At 40.2% G+C, this 22,158-nt stretch overlaps 1 protein-coding gene across 1 annotated transcript; it reads left to right on the forward strand.

Moving 5' to 3' along the window:
* Nucleotides 1–375: 375 nt before the first annotated feature.
* Nucleotides 376–21,857, forward strand: marchf9 (membrane-associated ring finger (C3HC4) 9). The gene is made up of 4 exons (XM_085345048.1): nt 376–741; nt 14,576–14,731; nt 17,450–17,642; nt 21,526–21,857. Exons 1-4 carry the CDS (start codon nt 376–378, stop codon nt 21,855–21,857), a joined length of 1,047 nt encoding a protein of 348 aa, XP_085201174.1.
* Nucleotides 21,858–22,158: the final 301 nt, after the last annotated feature.

Raw genomic sequence — 22,158 nt, forward strand, 5'->3', positions numbered from 1 at the left:
GTGTATTTGAGAGCGCAGGAAAATGGACCGTGGAAATCAAAACCCGTGCAAGTTGTAATGTTTTCTGGGGTGCGGTGGAAGACGCAGATAGACGGCGTTTGCTGAGTTGTTTGAGTAATGAATATTGAAAGAGTGTGTCGGCCAGCTGAAAGGGAAAATCTTTCATCCGCATTGGCTTAGACACACATGCCATCAGTGGGGCGAGAGCCTTTATCTCCTCTCTGGATTTTCCAATTAGCAGTTGTGGCATCGTAGAACATACTACAGTAGCCATGAACATATCGGATGTATGAATAATAATAGTAATAATAATAACAATAACAGAGGGAGAGGAGGGGAGATAAAAACACTTAATTTATTTATTTCGGATTCTTTATGTGGCCAAACATGTTCAAGTATCGAATCCGCATGTTTTTTAATGAACTGAAAGTCCTGGTGTTTATGCGATCCGATTCAAGACAGTCCAGCTCAGACACAGATAGACGGTCCAACACCAACACCAACACCAACACCACTATGCGAGGTCTGGGGATGGGCGGCTGCGGCTGGCCGCCTTTCGTCGACTGCCATTCCCGGGACGACGAGGAGGAGTACTACGGCAGCGACCCGCGGCCCCGGAGCCTGGCGTTTGAGGAGAAGGAGCCCAAGCTGCAAGTGGGCCTGGACGCCGTGTCCCTGGCCAGCACCGCCAGCAGCCTGCGGACCCCCCAGTGCCGGATCTGCTTCCAAGGCCCAGAGCAGGTAGCAAAAAAAAAAAAAAAAAAAAAAAACAGAGTGAGGTTCCTGATGCTGATGCCACGTCCTACGTGGACGGCGGGCGGGCAGGCAGCGTGTTTGTTTCACATTTCACACTGCTGTGAATGAGCCTTTGTGGGGCTGTGGAGAGCTATTTCACCATGCATGAATTGTTCCAGATCAGGAGGGGATTTAGGAAGTTGCTCCTTTTTTATCAAGTGTAATCTGCCATTTTGGTATTTGTATATATATATATATATATATTACCATCCTGTCCTACATTTGTATCTCTCCCACCCACCTTCCCCTCCGATACATCCTTTGGAAAAAGATAATCTAAGATGAGGCCAAATCTTTTTTTTTTTTAAGTTTTATTTTTATAGCCTAAAAATCCCAAATTCGCCTCAAGACATTTTTACAGTCTGTGCATCCAAGCACGCTGTCAGTCCTCCCAGCTTCAAATTAGAGGCGACTATTGTCCTTCTTCTCACCTGTGGGCATGCAATCATCTTCCCCCCCCCCCCCCCCCCCCCCCCCCAAAACAAGGGGGGGGGGGGGAAGATGATTGCTCAGTGATCTGGTTATCTAAATAACACTGTTTTCATAAGTAAGCTAATCAGAAAGGCAGCAGTTCCCACACATCTGAAATCCGGCCAGCATAGCAACAAAGAAAGTTAGCCAGTTAGGCCTGCAGGATGACAAACAGAGTGAGAGGCACTGAATATGCATGAGTCACAATCATTTTGTAAATGTAAATCAACTGTCCCCCGTCCGCATGTGTCACAGAACACGATGATCAACTATTGATCGTGTGATGATCACAGTTCCTGGTCAGACAATGATGTCGGCTGTGATGAATTTGTCACACGTTTTCTATTATTGCTTCTATTTTTCTCCTCCTACTTTCCAGTTCTTGAGCCCAAACAAAACAATAAGTAGTGCGTAGCTTTGGTCTGTGGCCAATTGTTGGTCTCACCAGATGTGTGGAAACCTGTGCCGGCTGGATCAGCAGGTAGTCCCGAAGCCTGAGATAATTAGAAACCCTGTAAATCCTTTAGGAGCACAGATGGATATTACCATTTAGTCACTTCCCTAAGATAGGCGTATAGTGTTATTACAGCCCATGTGCTAATTTATGACATCTGCCTGAGAGTTTGTATTGTGAGAGCCACAGGACTGAGTATAAATCACTTCAGCCTTGTTTTGGATACAAGGCAATTTGATGTTACAGACAGGGATCGACCCCAGGTTGTTGTCTTGCCCACTCAAACATCTTCCTTTAATAAAAGGTTCATGTTTTGGGCTCTGGGCTCTCCGGCAAGGTGACTCATCGTGCAGCATGGCTCTGAGCTGCCTCTTTTAGCTCCAGACAAAGAGCAAGCAAACAAAGCACTGAGGGAAAACCCTGAACTACACTACTACATCAGCTCCTCATGCTCATATTTGCTTTTATTTTGCCTCCACAGCACTCAGCTTTCTACTCAAAGGGAAAGTGCCTCATACCTCCATGGGTCCAAGGCGTGTGTGGGGGGGAAGCTCACGTTTGCCATTTCATTGTTATTTCATTATTCAAGCAGGTCACAACAGGGGCCGGGGATCATGTCGCTGTCAGCGGGCCAATTACCTACAGACATAATCACCTTCCTCTGTGGGTTGCATTGAGCACGAATCCTTATTAACTGTCTGTCAAAGGCGTCAGCGGGCGCCGCGGTACAGTCGCTCAGCCACTGATTCCACTTAACGCAGTCTGGATTCACAAAAGTCGTCGCAAAAGGGCTTGCAGGGAGTTACTGGCTTGTTGGTGTAAGAGGAGGTGGTGGAGATGGGTGTTGGTAATCACCCCGGCCTGCCCTTTACTCTGGTAGTGCTCGGCGGCGTGTTTCCACAGGCACACTCAGTCAGGAGCTCGTGGTGGGGGTGAGGGGGTACTTCCACACCTAAATTTTTTTGTCTAAAGGTTGCAGCTGAGGAGGAAGACCATTTTCTTAGTCATGAAGTGACACACCAAATTAACACCTTCGTGCTCTGTGAAGTGGCCTCGAGGTACAAATGCATGACAGCTCATCCGAGCAGGAGGAGTGTGTGTTTGTGTGGGTGTATTTGTGTGTGTAGCAGGCTGCCTTTATGTTTGTTGGCCCTCTTGTTGTTATGAGGGTAAATCTAGCTAAGTATTAGTGTTAACAAATCCCATGAAAACAAAAACAATCAGCTCATCTGAATTAAAATCATTGTCTGTTTTTCTTAAATGTTTTGCACTCTAGAGCGCCGCTGTTGCTCATTAAAATCATAAATGTTCAAAGTTAATGACAAATGAAGTCCAAAAATGCTCTCCAGACACACGTCTCATCTGACTCCTACTTTGGCAGGAGGTAATCTGTCCGCTGTTGTGGTTCGGTTACGTTTAGGCACAAAGATGACCTGGTTTTTGGAAGAGAAAGGCTGTGGTCGAGGTTAATATTATAAATAAACTATCACACATTTCCTCATTTTCCATCAGGCGTATGCGGCTGCTTATACTCAATTCACACAGTTTGTTTCTACTTTTCACTCTCTGTGATGTGAGCAATATTGCTAATATGAACCTGAACTTGGGCAGTCAATCAGAAGAAGGCTGGCTTAAAGGAAGAGGACCTTAAAGACATCACGTCCCAGGAAACATGCTTGTGTGGGGCCCACAGTGGGTGAACTGGGTGGTTGTGCAGGCAGAGTTAAACCCACACTTACCCCACACAGACCCAGAGTGGGTGTACCCACACAGGGCCCACAGCATGGGTCTTCTGTGGCCTGCCCACTGTGGGCTACGAGGGAAGAGGCTGTACTGAGGTCCAGTATGAGATAAATAAGGATTATTCTGAACTGTGAATCATGCAAAGCTACCCTAAACGTAATGCTTATGGAGCTATAATTGAGCATTATCCACCTTAAAGTCAATGACAGATTAATGTCTTAGTTCTGGGTGGATGGATGGATGGATGGATGGATGGATGGATGGATGTTCTGGGTGGATGGATGAATGGATGGATGGATGTTCTGGGTGGATGGATGAATGGATGGATGGATGGATTGCCACATTAATCTAAATCTAGGTTGCACTTTAAAAGAACAGTTCATGCCCCAAATTAAATGTACACATGTCCCCTCTGGCCTTCAGTGATGTTTATCCATCTCATTTATTTTGGTGTAGGTTGCCCAGTTTTGGAGATATCAGCTGTAGAGATATCTGCCTTAGTCTTTATTATAAATGTATTAAATGGCACTGGCCTTGTGATGCTCAAGGGCTAAAAACATGTATTTGAAAATCTGTGCTTCTGTGCCTCTTTTAAAAAAACATCCTAGTTAAGTGTAGTTTAGAATATGCTGTGTAAAAACAGGGAGGTGTAATATGCTAAAGCTTAAGCTTACACCTCTTTTTGGCAATAATTTGTAGTCTTGCCATTTAATTCAGTTCTTTGCTGTCATTTATTTACATTTATGGGCATTTTATTTGCTGTCACTGCTCGTCTGAACTATTTTCTACATACCAGAGGAAGTGGACAGCTGGCTAAGGTGAGGGGGGCCGCCATTAATATTTATATCCTGTCCCGCACATGCACGACCCTCTCGTCGCAGGTAGATGGAAGATTCAGTCTGCTTGGTGGGTGTAGATCTGTAGAAACATACATAAAACCGAACAGAACGAGGTTTGTGGATTTTTGTTTTTTAATACCGGGAACCTTAGAGACATTACAGCTGAGTTTTTCATTTTTATTTTGTAATTTTTTCATTTTCCATGCTTTGAGCAGCACAATGCGAGTGCCATTTAGTTCCATTATATTGAAAAAAGACAGGTATCTAGTTCAGCAGACGGAAAATAGTAGGTTTGTGGACTGTTTTGAGTAACGGGGTTGTGCTTTCTGGAAAAAGACATTAGTGCTGCGTTTTCCCGTTTTTATTATTATTAGTTGTAGTAGCATTATTAGTAATAGTAGCAGCACTTTGAGCACCACAAGCCAAGAGCCAGTAGCTTCATTACAATAAAAAAGAATAGACATCTACACCAGCATCTGCAAAACTGAGCAAGTCCCACCAAAATAAAAGAGATGCACAAACAGCACTAACAGAGGGGAAACATTTAAATGTAAAATTTTGGTGGTAAATGACCTTTTTACCCCTTAAAATGAATTTTTCTTAAACTATTTATTTGTTGGAGGCTGTTGCGCAGCACGATACGATTCAGCGTGTCTTTTTCTTTTACAGATGACAGAAAACGCAATAAAGTGCCGTTTTATTGGGTGCACATTCTCGCAACAAAATAAGAAGCGATAGCTGCTCTGGTGTCGTCATCTTAAAGCGGTTTAAGCTGTTTGAATCGTGAGATATGGCGCTTTTCATATCAGGTGTGGACAGGTTGTCACGTTTGATCCTTTAAAAACATAAATCTGGCAAATTTTCAGTGAAGGAGTTCATGAGCCACACTGTTATAGTGGGTGACATGTTCCCTTATTACCATGAACACACAGTTTATTCTGAATCAGTGCCACACACACCTCCTGTCCTAAATACTCGCTAGAGCACCTAATTTGTATTAATCCACTACTGAAATAGTCCCTAAGAAACTGATTATTTCTTACTGTTGACGTAAGTTTTACGTAAAACTGCAGCGCCTACGTGTTTGAAATAATACCGAGCTTTGTATTTTTAAAAAGAAACAACATATTTTGGGATCCATTTCTAATTATTTATGTCACGGATTCAGTGCCACAGACAGGTGTTAGTGCCTTGGTTCTTTTGACTATGACAGCACATGGCAGTGCTTTAGAGTCGGCGTCTTTGTGTGCTCAAGCATAGTCTATCACTACATGTTCTGTTTATTTATTTTGGTGCGAGTTCATCCTGCTGGTCCAGATGTGACCTTTTATGTCTCGTTCGGTGTTTTTTACACTGTGTGCTGCCTTCAGGTGCAGGGGGCTGACTCACAAAAGCAAAAATATCCTTCAAATAGAAAGCAGGCTTTTCCAAATAAAACAGGGTGTTCAGTACAAAACTATTAATGTAAAAACATATCTCATTAAACAACCTTAACAGCCTATTATTAGTGACATTATCTGTGATGACCCTGGAACCAATTATAGTGATTTTATTTGGATGTTTTTGTTTTTACATGCAGTTGTTTATTCCCCTTAAAATCAGTTATGTGTTCATTCATTATTAGACTCACTTTGGTTTCTCCAAACTAAATTCACTCATCTATGTCCTCTGAGCCTTGGCAATATTTGCGAACATCAAGCGAGTTTGAGTGTTGAACCTGATTTTGGGCTGAATTCAGGTGACACTTCAGGTGAATGCAAACAACACCAGCCTTTGATTAAAAAGTATGGTTTCTGATTCTTCAGTGTTTGAGGGGCCTCATAAAATGAGTCACTTTCTCCTTTAGGCAAAAGTTGCGATCATTACCTGTATCACAGTTTCTGCTAAAACATCCCTGAGGGAAAGGTCTGAAATGATAATCAGAGCTTTTAAAGGTCTTTGTTTTTAGTTTGCTCTAGTTGATCATGACATTAACTTTCTCCGTCCGGCCTCGTAGCGCAGACACACAGAGACTCAACGACGGCTTTGACATTTTACAAATGTTTGCTTTCATATTGTTTTTCTTTTATTTAGCTCCTTGTATATTTCTGACCTTCTCTGTGTTATCTTTATAATGTCAGCAGCCAAGTTATTTTAAAGTTTATGAGTGGCATGTGGCTCATCTGCCGAACTCAATCTTTATGCAGCGGGACACTTTTATTATAAGTGGGAAGGTCAAACGAGCCAGATGGGGAAACGACAGAGTGCAGACGAACAGAAATAAAAAAAAATGAAGTGTTATTTGTATAAGCGCAGCTCTCTGGTGCATAAAACCTGTAGTGATGAAACAGGTAGTACTCTGCCAAGTCTGTGAACAGATTCATGTTTCTGAGTCACCGTTTGGAAATGAAAGATTTTTATTAAGTTTACACACAAAAATGAACCTTCTTTATGGGCAGCACAAAAAAGAAAGAAAAAATGACTAAATACTACTTTATTAGGTTAGTGAGTGAAATTATTTTAGAAAAAATAATTTTTTCCAGAGAAAAAAAACACAAATTCTGTCATCTAGGTGCCAGAAATTCAAATTCCTCATCAATACCCGACTGTTTTTTGTTTTTTGTGCTTCCTACCAGTTCCCGTGAACAGTCGTTAACATGAAAGAGCTGAAAATGCAGAAGTATGTTGCAAGACATCAAATGTTACCACTGTGGTGTCTCATAGGGTGTTACAGCTTTGCCTCCAGTTTTAAATCCAAGGATTTTATATCAACATGATCTAACTTCTTTTTTTCAGTTTGTAGGGTTTAAAGTTTGAGTTTGATTTTTAGGGGGAAAAAAATCAATCCAGGTAAATTTCACTGTCTAAACTTTCAGGCACTGATGCCAAAGGATACCTGGGATGAGAATACATTGAAAAGACATTTCTACTGGGCCTTACTGACCAGTACTCACTGGGCCAAACCTGTTGTAGTTTGTCTGTAAGTGTAAAGCCTGAAGCCAAGAAAGATGGATTCTCACTTAGTTGTGATCTCATAATTCAAAATGTTATGAGGCTCTGTTTTGCAGTGTAGCGTCTCACTCGTAGTGTTTGTACATGTGGCTGAAATATCATCTATCTTGTTTGTGTTCTCTTGGGTCTCAGGTCATGTTTTCGACCTGTGTTAAGTGTTTGAACCTTCAGCCAAGGGCACATTTCAGCTCAAAACGTTTAATTGTAATTCAATTTTTTAAATGAAAATATTAATTGATTTCAGTTTTAACTTGATACAGATACACAATCCTGTCCAAACAACTCATCAAATAAAAAATTAGGAGATAGTTGCACTCAGTAAAATCAGTGATAGCCTACCATGAATGATTAGCTTGCTTTAGCTTAGCTTAGTGACGCACTAAGCTTTGAAGTAAGAGAAAGACAAAATTTACATATAAGTCAAAACTGTACTAGTTAACACATTAAATTCCATTTGATATCTCTCACTTTGGTTTTAATAGGAGTTATTGATGTTCCTTAACAAAATGTGGAGCCCCACCCACCCTCTGAATGTAGTCGTATTTAATCAGGAGATAAAACTGTTAGCTTGAAGGATGCTTATTATATTAATTTCCAGCTCCGTATTAGGCTAAAGTAGCTTGTGCATGATTCACAGTTGAAAATAATCCTTGTTTATCTTATGTTGGGTCTTGGTGACTCAGTTAATCCTCTGTCTTATACAATCAGTTTTAGCTCCTCCCTCTTTAGGCCAGCTTTCTTTTGATTGGTTCGTTAACAGAAGATTTGAACAGCTTCTGTATAAATAGCCAGAATTTTGACTGCAATAAAGGCTATTTTTGCAAAAACCCTCTTTAGGATTCAATGCAAACTTTCTCCACAAGGTGGCAGCAATTTACCAGCAAGTTTCAGTATCATTGTTTTACACCAGACAGCTTTTGTCTTGTCTGAAATTCTGGTGGTTGATGGCTTCTTAGAGTAGTGGTTTATATATTTCCTTGGCAATTTAAAGATTGTTGGTTCAGTTCCTGTTAAAAGGCCATATTATACCTCGCAAACAGCACCGTATGACACTACTGACAGCAAATTGAAGCCACATCCACTGTTGCAAGCTGCCATTTGTGTTGGTCTTGCATGTCTTGATTTGTGTGACCTCAAGTGTTGTACTGCTGTTGCCACAGCTGGGTTGAAGGCATAAGTGCGTGATTGTGCTGGTTTTTACTACCGTACAGAAAACTTTGTTGAAAAAAACATCTTGTTTTGACTTCTTCGGAAGTGAGCCAACACTTTTCCACTTCCCAACTGGGAATATCACTTCCCACTCTGGCCAGTCTTTCTGAGAGGGCCTAAAAGTAGCTACTCTGATCTTCGGGCTGTGATAATGAGCCATCTGAATGCGATGGTAATGTTGGGGTGTGTCATGTTGGACTTGCAACAGATTGGACACTCCACCATCTAGTGGTACAAGGTGGTATTAAGTTAGAGTACAGCCCAGCATTACCTCAGCTTCAGTTGATATCGCTCCATTCTTGGCCAAAGCGCCACAGTTGATGTTTCTTCACATGCCATCGAGAGTTTCAGTTAATTTTGAAAGGTTTTAGCGCTTTTTTAGCTTAGGTGTTTTTTGTTGTTTACCTTTAGAACTATCTGCGCTCTGATATTCTGTCATACAGAGCCAAGAGTAGATGAGCCCATGTCTTATATTTCGGTCCATCGATCTGACTGTTGGTGTGTTTGGTGTTTTCCGGCTTTGTTTGTGTTCACTCTGAGGTGTAGTTTGTTGTGAGGTTAAACTCAGAGATTTTGTGAATCGGCATCAGGCTTCAGTGGCTCCTCTCTCCTTCACCTGGCTGCCCTTGAAGCCTCACCGCTCCCCGCTGCTGTTGCAGAGTGCTAACATGGCCCTTCACCAACTGGGCCCCGGATCAAGCTGTGCCCATTCATTGATTTACTAATGATTCACAGTGATACTCCCCCCTCACCATCTCCATCTCTGCTGCCTTTCCTTCAGTCGAGGCACACGGGCTACATGAAAACGTGCCATTGAATGCTGAGTTGCCTGACAAAATGGATGTTTGATGATGAACGGTGGTGACAGCCTGAACGCGCTCATCCTTAATGTGGTGAGCATGCCAACAGGCTTCAGGTGCTGCTGCGGTGCTGAAGAGACAGTTGGTCCATAAGCCACTCAAGCCTGCATCTTATGGACTCTATGAATATCATTAGGAGGTGAAGGGATGGGCAGAAAAGTGTCAGTTTTATTTTTGCTGACAGGAGAAGAGTGTGACTTTTGGGGGGAATTATTATTATTATTATTTTATTTTATTTCAGCCTTCCAATGGTTTGAAATAAACTGTGGCTTTGGAGGAAGTCTGCTTTCACTCACCAGGAGGCTTTATTTCAAATCCCCCTGCTGAAACACAACATTTAATTTGCATGAAAGGGAAGGAGAGTTTATTAAGGTCCCCTTTTAATTTAGAGGAAAAAGAGAAAAAGCTGAGCGCTCAGTGAATTTCTTGCTTCATAAGTAAGTTGTTTCATTACACGCTGAAATCTTGCTTTTGTGGTGGGCATAAATGAAAATGTGCACAGCAGAGAGAAAAGAAATGGTATGGTGTAACTAAGTCCATTTTTAAATCACATATTTTTTTATTTTACACAATGGCTACAAAACCAAAAATAAAAACACTGGGATGAAAAGAAAAGCAACATACTGCTCCTTATGTTCAACAAACAGCGATATGCATTCTCAAAAAGGGAAAAAAGGACAAACAGAGACAAACTCAATTCAATAAATGCAACAACAAATAACGCACAGCTGAAAAGAAATAACTGTAAGGACTGACTTCTGGTTAGACAAACATCCCCTACAAAAAAGTCGCCAAACCTTTTTGATCACCTTGTTTTCCAGGAAGATGGTGCTAACATATTTTAAGGAAATGTGTTTGGAAAAAAATCTAACAGATTCCAGATTTGAAAAAATCAAAAAAAAAAAAAAAACGTGAGTTCTCTTTCAACAATTTTTTAAAAATATGTTGAGGTTTGGACTGCTGGTTGCGCAAAACACCCATCTAAAATTCAGGTTAGGGTGGAGCCTATCGTAGCCGTCAGTGAGTAAGAGGCGGGGACTGGTCGTCTGTGTATTTTCTTGGTTAGTTGGTTGGTTAGTTGGTTGCTCCTCCCACAAAACCAGGATTTGGGCATCCAGCTTATGTCCCTAAAACTTCTCCTGATCTTGATTTTGACACCATGAGGTTGCCTGGCAACCACCTATCCACAGGCTAAAATGATCTGTTTTGAGCATTTATTTAGCACTTTATAAAAGAATAGTTTCATTCCATTACAGTAACGTATATTTTATTTTCAAAAACCTTCAGTTACAGCATACATGATAAATTATGATGCAATCAGCCAGCCAGCTGCCTAGCTGCAGGCTAGAATGACCTGTTTTTTGCCTTTATGAACCTACACCCCCTCATGCAACCATGTTAAGATCTTAATTTCACAACCAACTGCACAAACAGGCGTAACAAACTGTAGCTTGGGCATGTACTAGTTAACCTGACAAATGCCTTTCGACAGTTCATGTGCAGGGTTAAAGCTGTGTAGAGGAACATTTATATCTAAATAACACAATTTTCCATAAATCTAACAAGTACATTTTAGTGCCTAAACCTGAGGCATTGGTGCCGAAGAACGCCTGTAATGAAAACGTGTTGAAATAACAATTTTAACTGAGACCTTGTGGAGAAGTAGTTCCCCATATGTGGCCTTAAGTGCAAAGCTTAAAGGCTAGAAAGATGTATCCTCTCAAGATCTCATCAATGTGTCAGAACTATTTAGAAACTGTGGTAATGTCTCACTAGGGGTGTTTGATATCAATCTAGGACATCCTTAAACTTTTCTCTCCCAAAAAGAACCTCACACCCCAGAATTTTCAGCATTTTCAGCAGATATTTTAAATATCAGCATAATCACTCCAGAAAATTTCTGTTCGCTTAACAAGATCACATTTTTTCATTTTAGTTTCACTTAACGTTTCTACTGGTTGTTTCACATCCTGCCTACACCTGAGACCAACACACAGTTTGAGTTTTTTCAACGAAATAATCTACAGTTTCAGAAAATAACAACTTAATCTTAAGAATGACTATTAACACTCCTGAACTACAGAAGCCAAGGAACTGCTTGCTCTTATTTATAAAAGAGAAACTATTTTGCACATTTCCAAATTCATATTTTCATTCTTGATCTCCAGTAAGGGAGCTTTGCATGATTCACCTTTTTCATTTATTTTATATTTACTATATTTAAAAAGAAGAAAATAAATGACTGTACTTTGCTCCTCTTAATAATGAAATTTGTTTATCTAAACAGATAACGTTTATTTTTTGCATCACTGTTGACCAAACTGGCAGTTAAATGTTGGGTCATGCTGTTAAAACATGAGAAATGGTTCTGGTGGAATAATAGCAGTGAGTACATGTTTAGACCTTGAACTGGCGTCACTGTCGCTTGTGGTGGCTGGTCAGACTTCAGGCAAAGTCATCGTCAAAAAAAAATAAAAAAATAAATTATGTAACCTCAGCTTAAGAGGAGTGAGTTATCCTGACCTGTTTGAAAAGACAATTTATGTGAATTTAATATGTTGCACCAATGTCAAAGAGTGCTGTTTACATTCTCTGGTTGCATCACTTTTCAGATCTTCTGTACTGTTTATGTTCTTTGGACTTTGCATTGCTAATGAGTTCCTTACATAGAAAAATCATTCATTCATCCATTTTCTGCTGCTTATACGGTTCTGAGTTGCAGGGCAGCTGTCTGAGCAGAGATGCCCCGACCTCCCCCCCTGCAACCACCACCTCCAGCTCTTCCAAGAGGACAGTCAGGCATTCCCAAACCAGCCGAGAGATATAATCTCTCCATCATGTCCTGGGTCTGCCCCGAGGCACAAAACACCTCGCCTGGGAGGTGCCCAAGAGGCATCCTAATCAGATGCCCAAACCATCTCAGCTGGCTCCTTTTGATGTGAAGGAGTAGCAGCTCAACAATGAGTCCCTCCCAAATGGCCGAGATCCTCACTCTGTCTCTAAGGCTTAGCCCAGACACCCTTCAGAGGAAACTCATTTCCACCACTTGCATCCACAGTCTTGTTCTTGTTGGCTTGTTTGAAGGTGGCAGACCCTCCACCGCACAGATGGTTCAGACTGGACACAATCACTCCAAATCCTTATAAAAACATCACACAACCATGTAACCTCATCCGACTTGTGTATCGATTGGGACAAACGGTTAATTTGTGTTGAATAGATTAGTTCAGTGAAGTGTTTGTGTGTGGAGGGGGGGTTTCTAGCATGTGGCCTACGTAGCTCTGGGCTTCTTTGTTTCCTGACTGTTATTCCTAAAAGCCCACCCTGATATAGAAAGCTAAAACCGTCCTCGGCTTTCATGTGTGACATGAGTCATAAAGACACGTTTTCATTTTATACGGAGATGATTCATGTCACTCTATCAAGATTTTAATTTTCCCTTCAAACAAACTAAAAATTAGCTGATGGGATGAATAATAATCACAAACTGATGGTTTGGTGTTTTTAACTTACACATGAACAGTTCATCCAACTACACACACATAAAACCTTGTTGGCACTTTAAATGTTATATATGTGTATATATATATATATATATATATATATATATTCATTGAAATGTATTAATTCATTCATAAACACAAAGCTAAAACAGGTAATGTACAACTTTAGGAGTGACGATCAACAATTCAGAGAGAATGGTACATTTTTTCCTTAATTATACTGTGGACCTGTTCAAATACAGTCTCTTTATGTAATTTAAATGTTTATCTATTTATAACTATATAAAAACTTCAACTTGAGTTGAAATGTCACTCAGCTTTTCCAAAATCACAGCAAAGCAAGTTTGAAAAAAGTGTTTCTTTGTTGCCATTTTCTTTGTTTGAACTTTTATATTTAATATTGTTGACGACATACCAATCATCTCTTCTGCACCACAACATATGAGTCAATGTGCGAAATCCTCCTCCGTCCAAACAATAACCACAAACATTAGAATTATTATTTTTTTAAAGTCCAGACTGTTTTGTGTGGGCTCCAGCAATCTGTAGCGCTCGCTGTGTGACCGGAATATTTGAATATTTGATTGAAAGGATGAGTAATTGTTTGCTATTTGTTTTTCAGTTTCACTTCTAACGTGCACGTTTCTAAAATAAACGATAAGAAATACTTTATACAGTGTTTGTGGCATACATGTATTCTAGAGAGCACTGTTAATATTAATGTGCTTAAATGTTTTAAGTGTAGAAAATTTACATTTATTTATAGTTTATCTGTTGTAGATAAAAATAAAAATATTCAAAGCATATTATCCAAACAACTCACTGTGAAGGTTTCCAACTTTGAAGTCATGAATTTATGAATTCATAAAAACTGGGCAACCCTGAGATTAAAGTAAGGAAGTTAAGAGACAATTTTATTTATTTATTTATTTATTTATTTATTTGAGTGTAACTTGTGCATTTATAAGGAAAACAATTCCAAGTGGAACTCTAATGGTTGTCCTTTTTCTGTATTATAAGCATATATAGTTTTGATGGTGGATCCTCATATTAAACAGATCAGACTTTAGACTGTTTTTTCTACTCTTGGCTCTCTATGATGTCAAAGAGAGTCATCACAGACATGGAAGCCCCGCCCACTTTGTGTTTAAAGCTTTTGTTTAGCAGGATCAGCCAGTCAGAAGAAAGCTGGCTTAAAGGAGGAGCTAACACAGCTTGTTTTAAACAGATGGTAAATGGTAAATGGCCTGTATTTGTATAGCGCTTTACTTAGTCCCTGGCAAGCTACATTGTAGCCACAGCTGCCCTGGGGCGCACTGACAGAGGCGAGGTGAACTGAGGGCCTGCGCTGAAGCCCAGTGTAAGACAAATAAGGATTACTTTGAACAGTGAATCATGCAAAGCTACACTAGTCCAGAATTTAAGTATGGAGCCAGAAAGGAGCAGAATGTTGCAAATTAATGAGGAAAGTTACGGTTATTGGCAAAGGAAGTCTCTTCACTTTGCAGTTTTGGATAATCTTCATTGCACCAAAGCTGCACTGCAGTTTGTTTGGCTTTAAATGTATTTTTTTCTTGTTTTTAACTCCTCCCCCAAGCTTCACCTCCACGTCTTTGCTCTATATAATCTCAAATAGCTTTAATAGGTACACAGCTGTGCTGAATAAGATGAGAAAACATTTTGATGTATTTATTTCTTCGTGTCCTGCAGGGCGAGCTGTTGAGCCCCTGCCGCTGTGACGGCTCTGTGCGCTGCACCCATCAACCCTGCCTCATCCGCTGGATCAGCGAGAGAGGCTCCTGGAGCTGCGAGCTCTGCTACTTCAAGTACCAGGTCCTTGCCATCAGCACCAAGAACCCACTGCAGGTAAACACGAGGGGAGTCTGCAGCACAAACACGGTGAAGTCTGGGGAAAAAAACAAAGCCTCACACCTCTTGCTGTGATTATTACTGTTGCACAATTTGATCTAAAACACTGATAGTGAGTCTGTCCAGATGACTCACAGTGACTGCACAAACAAACCAGCACAGCGTGGCTCTGTCCAACGTGCTTTTTGACTAAGATTCAAAGTATTGGATAAACAGCCACATAAACAAGACGATGATGGCGTGTGAATATGGAAATGATGACAAAATGCTCTCTCCTCTCTGAGGTGCTAGCTCCTAAAACACATGGGCGATGGAGGCAGGAAGATTTACTGACGTGGAAAGAGGAGCTGCTGCTGTCAGCTAACCTTTCATAATAAAATATACAAACGCTGCTGCAGCAGACCCAACACTCTTTTGCCTGAACAAATCTCTCAGCCGTCGCTGTGGTGTGAGGACTGTTTGCCATATTGTGCTGACACATTTTCCCTCTGCGTCACTGTCCGTCTGCCCTCCTTTTCAGAGGCAGCCAATCGCTCTAAAACCTATTGAAAAGATGCCATGTGTGTGTTGGTGTGTGTGTTAACTTGTCAAATGTGAGGATTTTTCTCTCTCTGGTGAGATGTAATGTAGAAGATTGGTGCAGTGTGACTAAGTATGCACAACTTGCAGGTACTCTTGCATGTCCACGCTGTGCTGCTTTACTCTGACACTCCGATGTTAGGAATGTCGCACTTTCAGCTTCACAAGACTTAATAGACTTAAACTGCTTTGTAAACAGATTACAGGGGAAATCGTGTGATAACGCTAAGGCTCTGTGTTTTTTTGTTTTGGTCCCTCTGCTCGTTCTTTTCATGTTCGTGCTTTCTTGGTTTCCCCAGTGTTTCCTTGTTTTTGTCTTCCTCTGATCTTCTTCCCTTGTCTTTATTGTTTCCGCTTCCTGTTTTGTTATGCTTTGGTAATTGCTTTTCCTCGGGTGTCTCCTGTGCATTTACTTCCTGTGTCTGTGGCTTTTCTCCTTTGTGATGGTCTGCCCTGTCTTTATTGTTTCCACTTGTGTTTTGTCGTGTGTGTGTGTGTGTGTGTGTGTGTGTGTGTGTGTGTGTGTGTGTGTGTGTGTGTGTGTGTGTGTGTGTGTGTGTGTGTGTGGGTGGTCCTGGTTTCCCCTCTCTTCCTGTTGAGTTGTCCTTTCTTTGTTTCTTTGCATCTCAGTTGAGTTTAGTCTTCTGGGTTCTTTCTTCTTCTTCTTCTTCCTCTTTTATTATTTTATTTCCTTTTTGTGACCTAATACTTGGTGTCCTCCATTTAGGTCTTATATCCAGCAACCCATTTAACAGATAAGCTTTAAAGCTATAATTTCTTCGCTTTTGAGCCCTTATAACAGCAGTAAGTACTTCTGCAGGAGCCATGGGACATATAATTTCAAAAAGGAGGCAAACTATTATTTTATTAAAAGTGTATAGCCACAGAAGGAATATAAACACACCAGTCAAGACTCTAAATTAGTGTGAGGGTGATCTTTATTAAATTTATTAACCTCTACTATCTATTGAATCTGTTAATCTTATAACCCGTGAATTTAAAGTGCACACGAAGAAAAGGACCTAAACGCAGGACACAGGAGGCAAAATTAAAATAGTTAAACTCTTTAATAACTTAGCAGCGGTCGCAAAAAAGGGCAAATAAGACTTGGAAAGGAAAAGCAAAGGTCGATAAAATGAGTAAAAAAGCCATAGGGGAAGACAAACACGATGAACCACAGAAAGAGAAAAAGGAGAATTCTGGATTGTAGAAAAAGCCGAACTTGTGAAAAAATGACAGCAAACACGTGAAGTAAAACTTAGAGGGAGTGAAGACAAAAATAAATGCTTATAAATTCATAGATGACGAACTTAAACGAGTCCTTATAGTTTTTATTCATTTATTTATTTAGTTTTACATCTAATTAAAACCTGTTGACTTAGTTTTTCCTTATTCCTGTATAAATATATATATACTGTTACTATGGTGAATATTAGTTTTTCAGATAATGGGGTCTGTTGGCATATTTCCACAGTTCTGCTGCGAGCACACACATGACACCCATCTAATGTTCAAACCTTTTGTTTGTGAGGGGCAGCCAATCACAGGCAGGTTTGCTTAACGGGAAAGGAAGGGAATAAATCATATTCTGTTTCGGACACAATGTGATTTGGGGGGATTAACAGGGATTATTTTGATCTTTGAATCATGTAAATCTATTCTATTAGAGTCAGAGATATAAATTCAGTTCAATTCACTTTTATTTATATAGCACCAAATCAAAACAAGGAACTTTATATCGTCATGTAAAGACTCTACAATAATACAAAGAAAACCCCAACAGACCTGCTTTAGCGACAGTGGGAAGGAAAAACTCTGTTTTAACAGGAAGAAACCTCCTGCAGAACCAGGCTCAGGGAGGAGCGGCCATCTAACTTCAGTTAGTCTCTGTATTGGGTTTAGCTTTGGCTAGTTTTAGTTTACTTTCTGTGTGGGTTTTAATCGGGGTTTTTTTATGTTTTCACATCATTTTTGTTCACACCTAGGTTTGACATTTAGTTAATCATATAGTTATAAAAGCCATAGCCTTTATTCTGAGTGCAGGAGTATGTTTACACTGTTCCTCTGGTACTTTTGTTCCTGTAAATGACCTGATTTTTTTCCCCCACCACTGATTTAAAGTGTTTTCTCCCTCAGTGGCAGGCCATCTCTCTGACCGTCATTGAGAAGGTGCAGATAGCAGCCATTATTCTGGGTTCCCTGTTCCTCATCGCCAGTATTTCCTGGCTCATCTGGTCCTCCCTCAGCCCCTCAGCCAAGTGGCAACGTCAGGACCTGCTCTTCCAAATCTGCTACGGCATGTACGGTTTCATGGATATCGTCTGCATAGGTAAAAAGACAAAGAGACACAAGACTGACACACAAACATAAGATGCTTTCATAAGTGAACGTTTGGGACGTGATATAGTTGTTCTGTCATGTAGCACACAGCAGGAAATAGTCAGCTTCAGATGTGTTTGCACTACTGGAAATTATTTAGGTGAAGAAGCTGCAGGAGGCTGCACACATGACACCAAAGAAATCGGGTCATTACTCAAAAAAGTCATGCATTACACATATTCTTTACTTTTTTTAAATGCAATGCATTATTTTACTCGTTATATCAATTTTCGTTACTTCACAGCAGCTGTGTGATTGCCAGAAAAGAATAAAACACCAACATTTTAATCTGCACACATAACTGCTTGAATCCCTCTTAAAAAGGACATTGTCAAGATTAGAGCATGGGAGGACCCAAATGATGACTTAGGAAGCAAAAAGTAAAAATAAAACAAAACAAAAAAACGACAACACAAACTAAGAAGGTCGATGCATGAGATAGGAAGCACAGGTGCAGGGAAAGATGGACCTGAGAGGTAAACAGATGGTCTCACAAAGAAGAAAGGCTACATATACTTACACAAAGAGCTGATAGTAGAACAAAACACAGACTGGAACAATTAAGGGGCAGAGAAACAAGGAAGACGAAAGAAAGAAAACCTACAACAGGAAGTAACCAGAATAAAATGACTAACACTGATCGGTGAACCCAGAGTGCAGGATGACATGGAAAAATGCAAAAGTAACATAAGAAAAACAACAAATATTACAACGACCATGACAAACATATAGGAAGTCTTTCTGAGGTTTTCAAACACTCGTTCATGGCTAGCTTTGTGCCAGCATCATAGACTGTGTATAAAAGATGGCAGCATCTTGCTTATGCAAGTGCTTGTAGAGGTTTGATTTGTTCTCAGCAGATTCGGGACATCTTGGCCGTCTGATCACAGCTGATCTCAGGATCGACAGATGAGCCAGGAGATGAGGACTCTGTGTGACCACAAGGGTCACAGCGAGTGGGTGTGCACTGTTAAGTTTAGTTAGGTGAGAAAAAGGGGAATTAGAGCCATAAAGAAAATTGCTACAGGCTAAATGGGCAGCGAAGCAACAAATTGAAAAGAGGGTGTCCACTGACCCCGAGACCCTCTGCGATCCAGGCCCGTCAGGGATTTAGAAAAACTCCTTCTGGACATAAAGCTGTGTGATCTGTCTAAACTATTATATAGAACATGTGAACATTAGTGTCATTTCAGTGTTCAGTGAATGTGGTTAAATTTAAGAAAAAAAAAACTTTCGACATGCTCTAATTTTGCCAGCCACCTATCCCACATGTCATGTCTTCATCACAGAGATTAAATTTATTGAAATTATGGTATATTCATGATACCGATGCTCAAATAATGCTAAACAAAATTAATATTTAAGGTAGTCTTAGATTTAGATCGTGACACTTGGAGTGGATGTAACATTTATTTCGTTGTACACTGTAAAAAAAAAAGTAATATAAAAGTATTTTACTGTGTATTTTACAGTTTTGTACTGTTTTTCTAGAGTATCATTAAATTTACATAAATAAACTGATTTTACATTTAAAATGTAAATTAATGTAAAATCACTGTAAATGTAATAAAACATAATTTTCTCATTTTTAAAATATATTTGTCTGTACATATGCATATTTAGATTGTTAAAATACATTCACAAATGTATCATAATTTCACAAATATTTGTCCGTTATTATTTGAAAGATTGAACTGTTAAATTCAAATGTAATGTTATGGAGAAATATATAAAATTATTCTTATAAACTTTTTTTACATCACATAATTATTATTATTATTATTATTATTATTATTATTATTATTATTATTATTATTATTATTATTGTTATGTAGGTCAGCGGTCCCCAACCTTTTTTGCGCCACGGACCGGTTTATGCCCGACAATATTTTCACGGACCGGCCTTTAAGGTGTCGCGGATAAAAACAACAAAATAAAACTAGTACCGGTACCGAAAAAAAGAAGATTTATTCATAACACACGTGAAAAGACCCAGGAAAACCGAGTTAACGATAAAAACGATAACAAAATAACGCTGAAAACCGATAAAAAAAACCCTGAAAACTATACATTTCACACCTGAGCCTCAACTCTCGCGGCCTGGTACCGAATGACTCACGGACCGGTACCGGGCCGAGGCCGGGGGGTTGGGGACCGCTGATGTAGGGCGATCGTGGCTCAAGAGTTGGCAGTTCGCCTTGTAATCAGAAGGTTGCCGGTTCGAGCCCCGGCTCGGACACTTCACCACCACCTACTGGTGATGGCCAGAGGGGAATTATAAAGTGGAATTGTAAAGCGCTTTGAGGGTCCCAAAAAGCGCTATATGAATGCAACCCATTATTATTTAAACCAACTGTTAACCTTATATTTCTGTACATTTAAGTATTATTATTCATATTGCCACATTCATTGACCTTGTTTATAGGTAATTTCATTGTTTAATCACGTTACAATGTTCCTAGTTTAATGTTCAAAAGCACTTGAAAAAGGCAAAATCCCATGTAAAATTAGGGCAACAAACTGTATTGTCATTACTGAAAATAACCGTATTTTCATGTGAAAGTTATTTTCTGGTATTTTCTGGTATTATTTTGGCGCCCCAGCTGCCCGAATATTAGTTTTTTTAGGATTTGTTTTTTTTACGGTGTAGTTTTTAATCCTGTTTTTTTTCCTGTTCAAAGCGGCATTTAATTTCCTCTTTTAAGTTTGTCAGAAGGTTCAATAAACACTCCAGTTTCAAAAGAATTAGAATTTTATGCCAATTATTAAATGGTTCAGGCAGTTAAGAGAGTTTACATGTGTTTTTTAGCACTACAAATATTGTGTGGATTAACGGCGACAGCTCAAAAACACTGTTAAATTGAATTAATTTAAGAAGTGTCAAATTTCAACCCATCCCTATATACTTCAAGGGGTTGTAACTCTGAAAATATTCATAGTATGAAGGTGAAATTTTCCATGGCTTGATTAAACATTTCATATTGTTGGTTGATTAAGATGAGGTTGAATGATCCTTATTAAGAGGGAGCATATTCAGTTTGTCCAACTAAGATAAATATATAATATTAAGAGTGTAAGGTCAGATTTAGTGGCTTTCTGATGCACTCTGTCATTATAGTCCATTATTGGTAAGTTGATAAAGGTTACAAACTGGCTAATGTCCAATTCTCATACCCTACCTCCATCTGGTAAGTCCTAGAAAAGCTCAAGGTTGGGAATTGACTCCGTTTTTGGAGCCAGCCTCAGTGCAGGTGTGAAAATGTCACACAGGAGTCGTTGACTGCAGGAGCTGAAAACATGAAAAGATGTAGATCGAAGGCTTAGGCTGCATTATGCAACATCAAGACGAGCAAAGAAAAACAGGATGCACTGTGCAATGACAAAAATATTAATAAACATAAGTTGGATTATGCAAGGACAAACTAGCGCGGGGATGAAAGCTTGTATTCAGCTCACATTTTTCTGGCTTTTAAGTTCATGCACAATTACAACACTAAGCAGGCAGATGGTGCATAGGTAGGAGATAACAACTACACTAAAAGCCAAACAAATTTTTGATGATGTTGCAGACTACAAGAGACTGTTTTTGGGGGGAGGTTTGGAGCGACTGGCTTGATTGTTCTTGTGTAACTGCGAGCTGCCCGCCTAAGACAACAGTGAGAACAGATGGCATCAGATATCTGTACTGTGATTACTGCCAACTGTCTATTCTCAACCACAGATGAGATGGAAAGTTTCTACCTGTGGTGCCGATGCAGCTCTCGGCTACCTTTCATGAAATATCTCCTGCCTCCATGCACTGTCCTTCACCTTCTGCTTTCTTCCCCACCCAGGCCTAATCATCCATGAGGGATCGTCGGTGTATCGAATCTTCAAGCGATGGCAGGCTGTCAATCAGCAGTGGAAAGTACTGAACTATGAGAAATCGAAGGACTTGGGCGACCCGGTGAGTTCGAGCAGTAAGACAGGCGCTCGAGGCTCTCGCGGTAACCCTCACGGTCTGGCCAGCAGCAGCAGCGGGCGACCGAGCAGGAGGCTAAGAACTATTCTGAACCACCACTGTGGATACACCATCTTGCACATCCTGAGCCAGCTGAGGCCCAACGACCCGCGGATCAGCGCTGCCGCCAACCGGGAGGTGGTGATGAGGGTCACCACCGTATGAGCGGCACGACAGGATGAGACCCCGTCTTTTGTGTCCCGATGTAAATGACAGGAGGGACTTGATGTTGAATACTAAAGACTAAGTAACAGGAGCCCCGTGAGGAGCTGAGTGATGCCCGGAGCATCAACAGACAGCACACACGAGGGTTTCTCCTCTTGTTTCATACAACAAAAGAAAGCCAGATGCTCCTTTTCAATAATTAAAGAACTGATGAAAATACAGGATTAAAAAGCATTAAAAGACATCAAACGTGAAACATGTGAACAGGCTTTACAAACCTGATCCAAGATGATGAGACGTT

The sequence above is a fragment of the Diplotaxodon limnothrissa genome, linkage group LG20, assembly GCF_057381915.1.
Source record: "Diplotaxodon limnothrissa isolate DT_005_m linkage group LG20, D_limnothrissa_male_GT1.1, whole genome shotgun sequence".
Classification (NCBI taxonomy): domain Eukaryota; kingdom Metazoa; phylum Chordata; class Actinopteri; order Cichliformes; family Cichlidae; genus Diplotaxodon; species Diplotaxodon limnothrissa.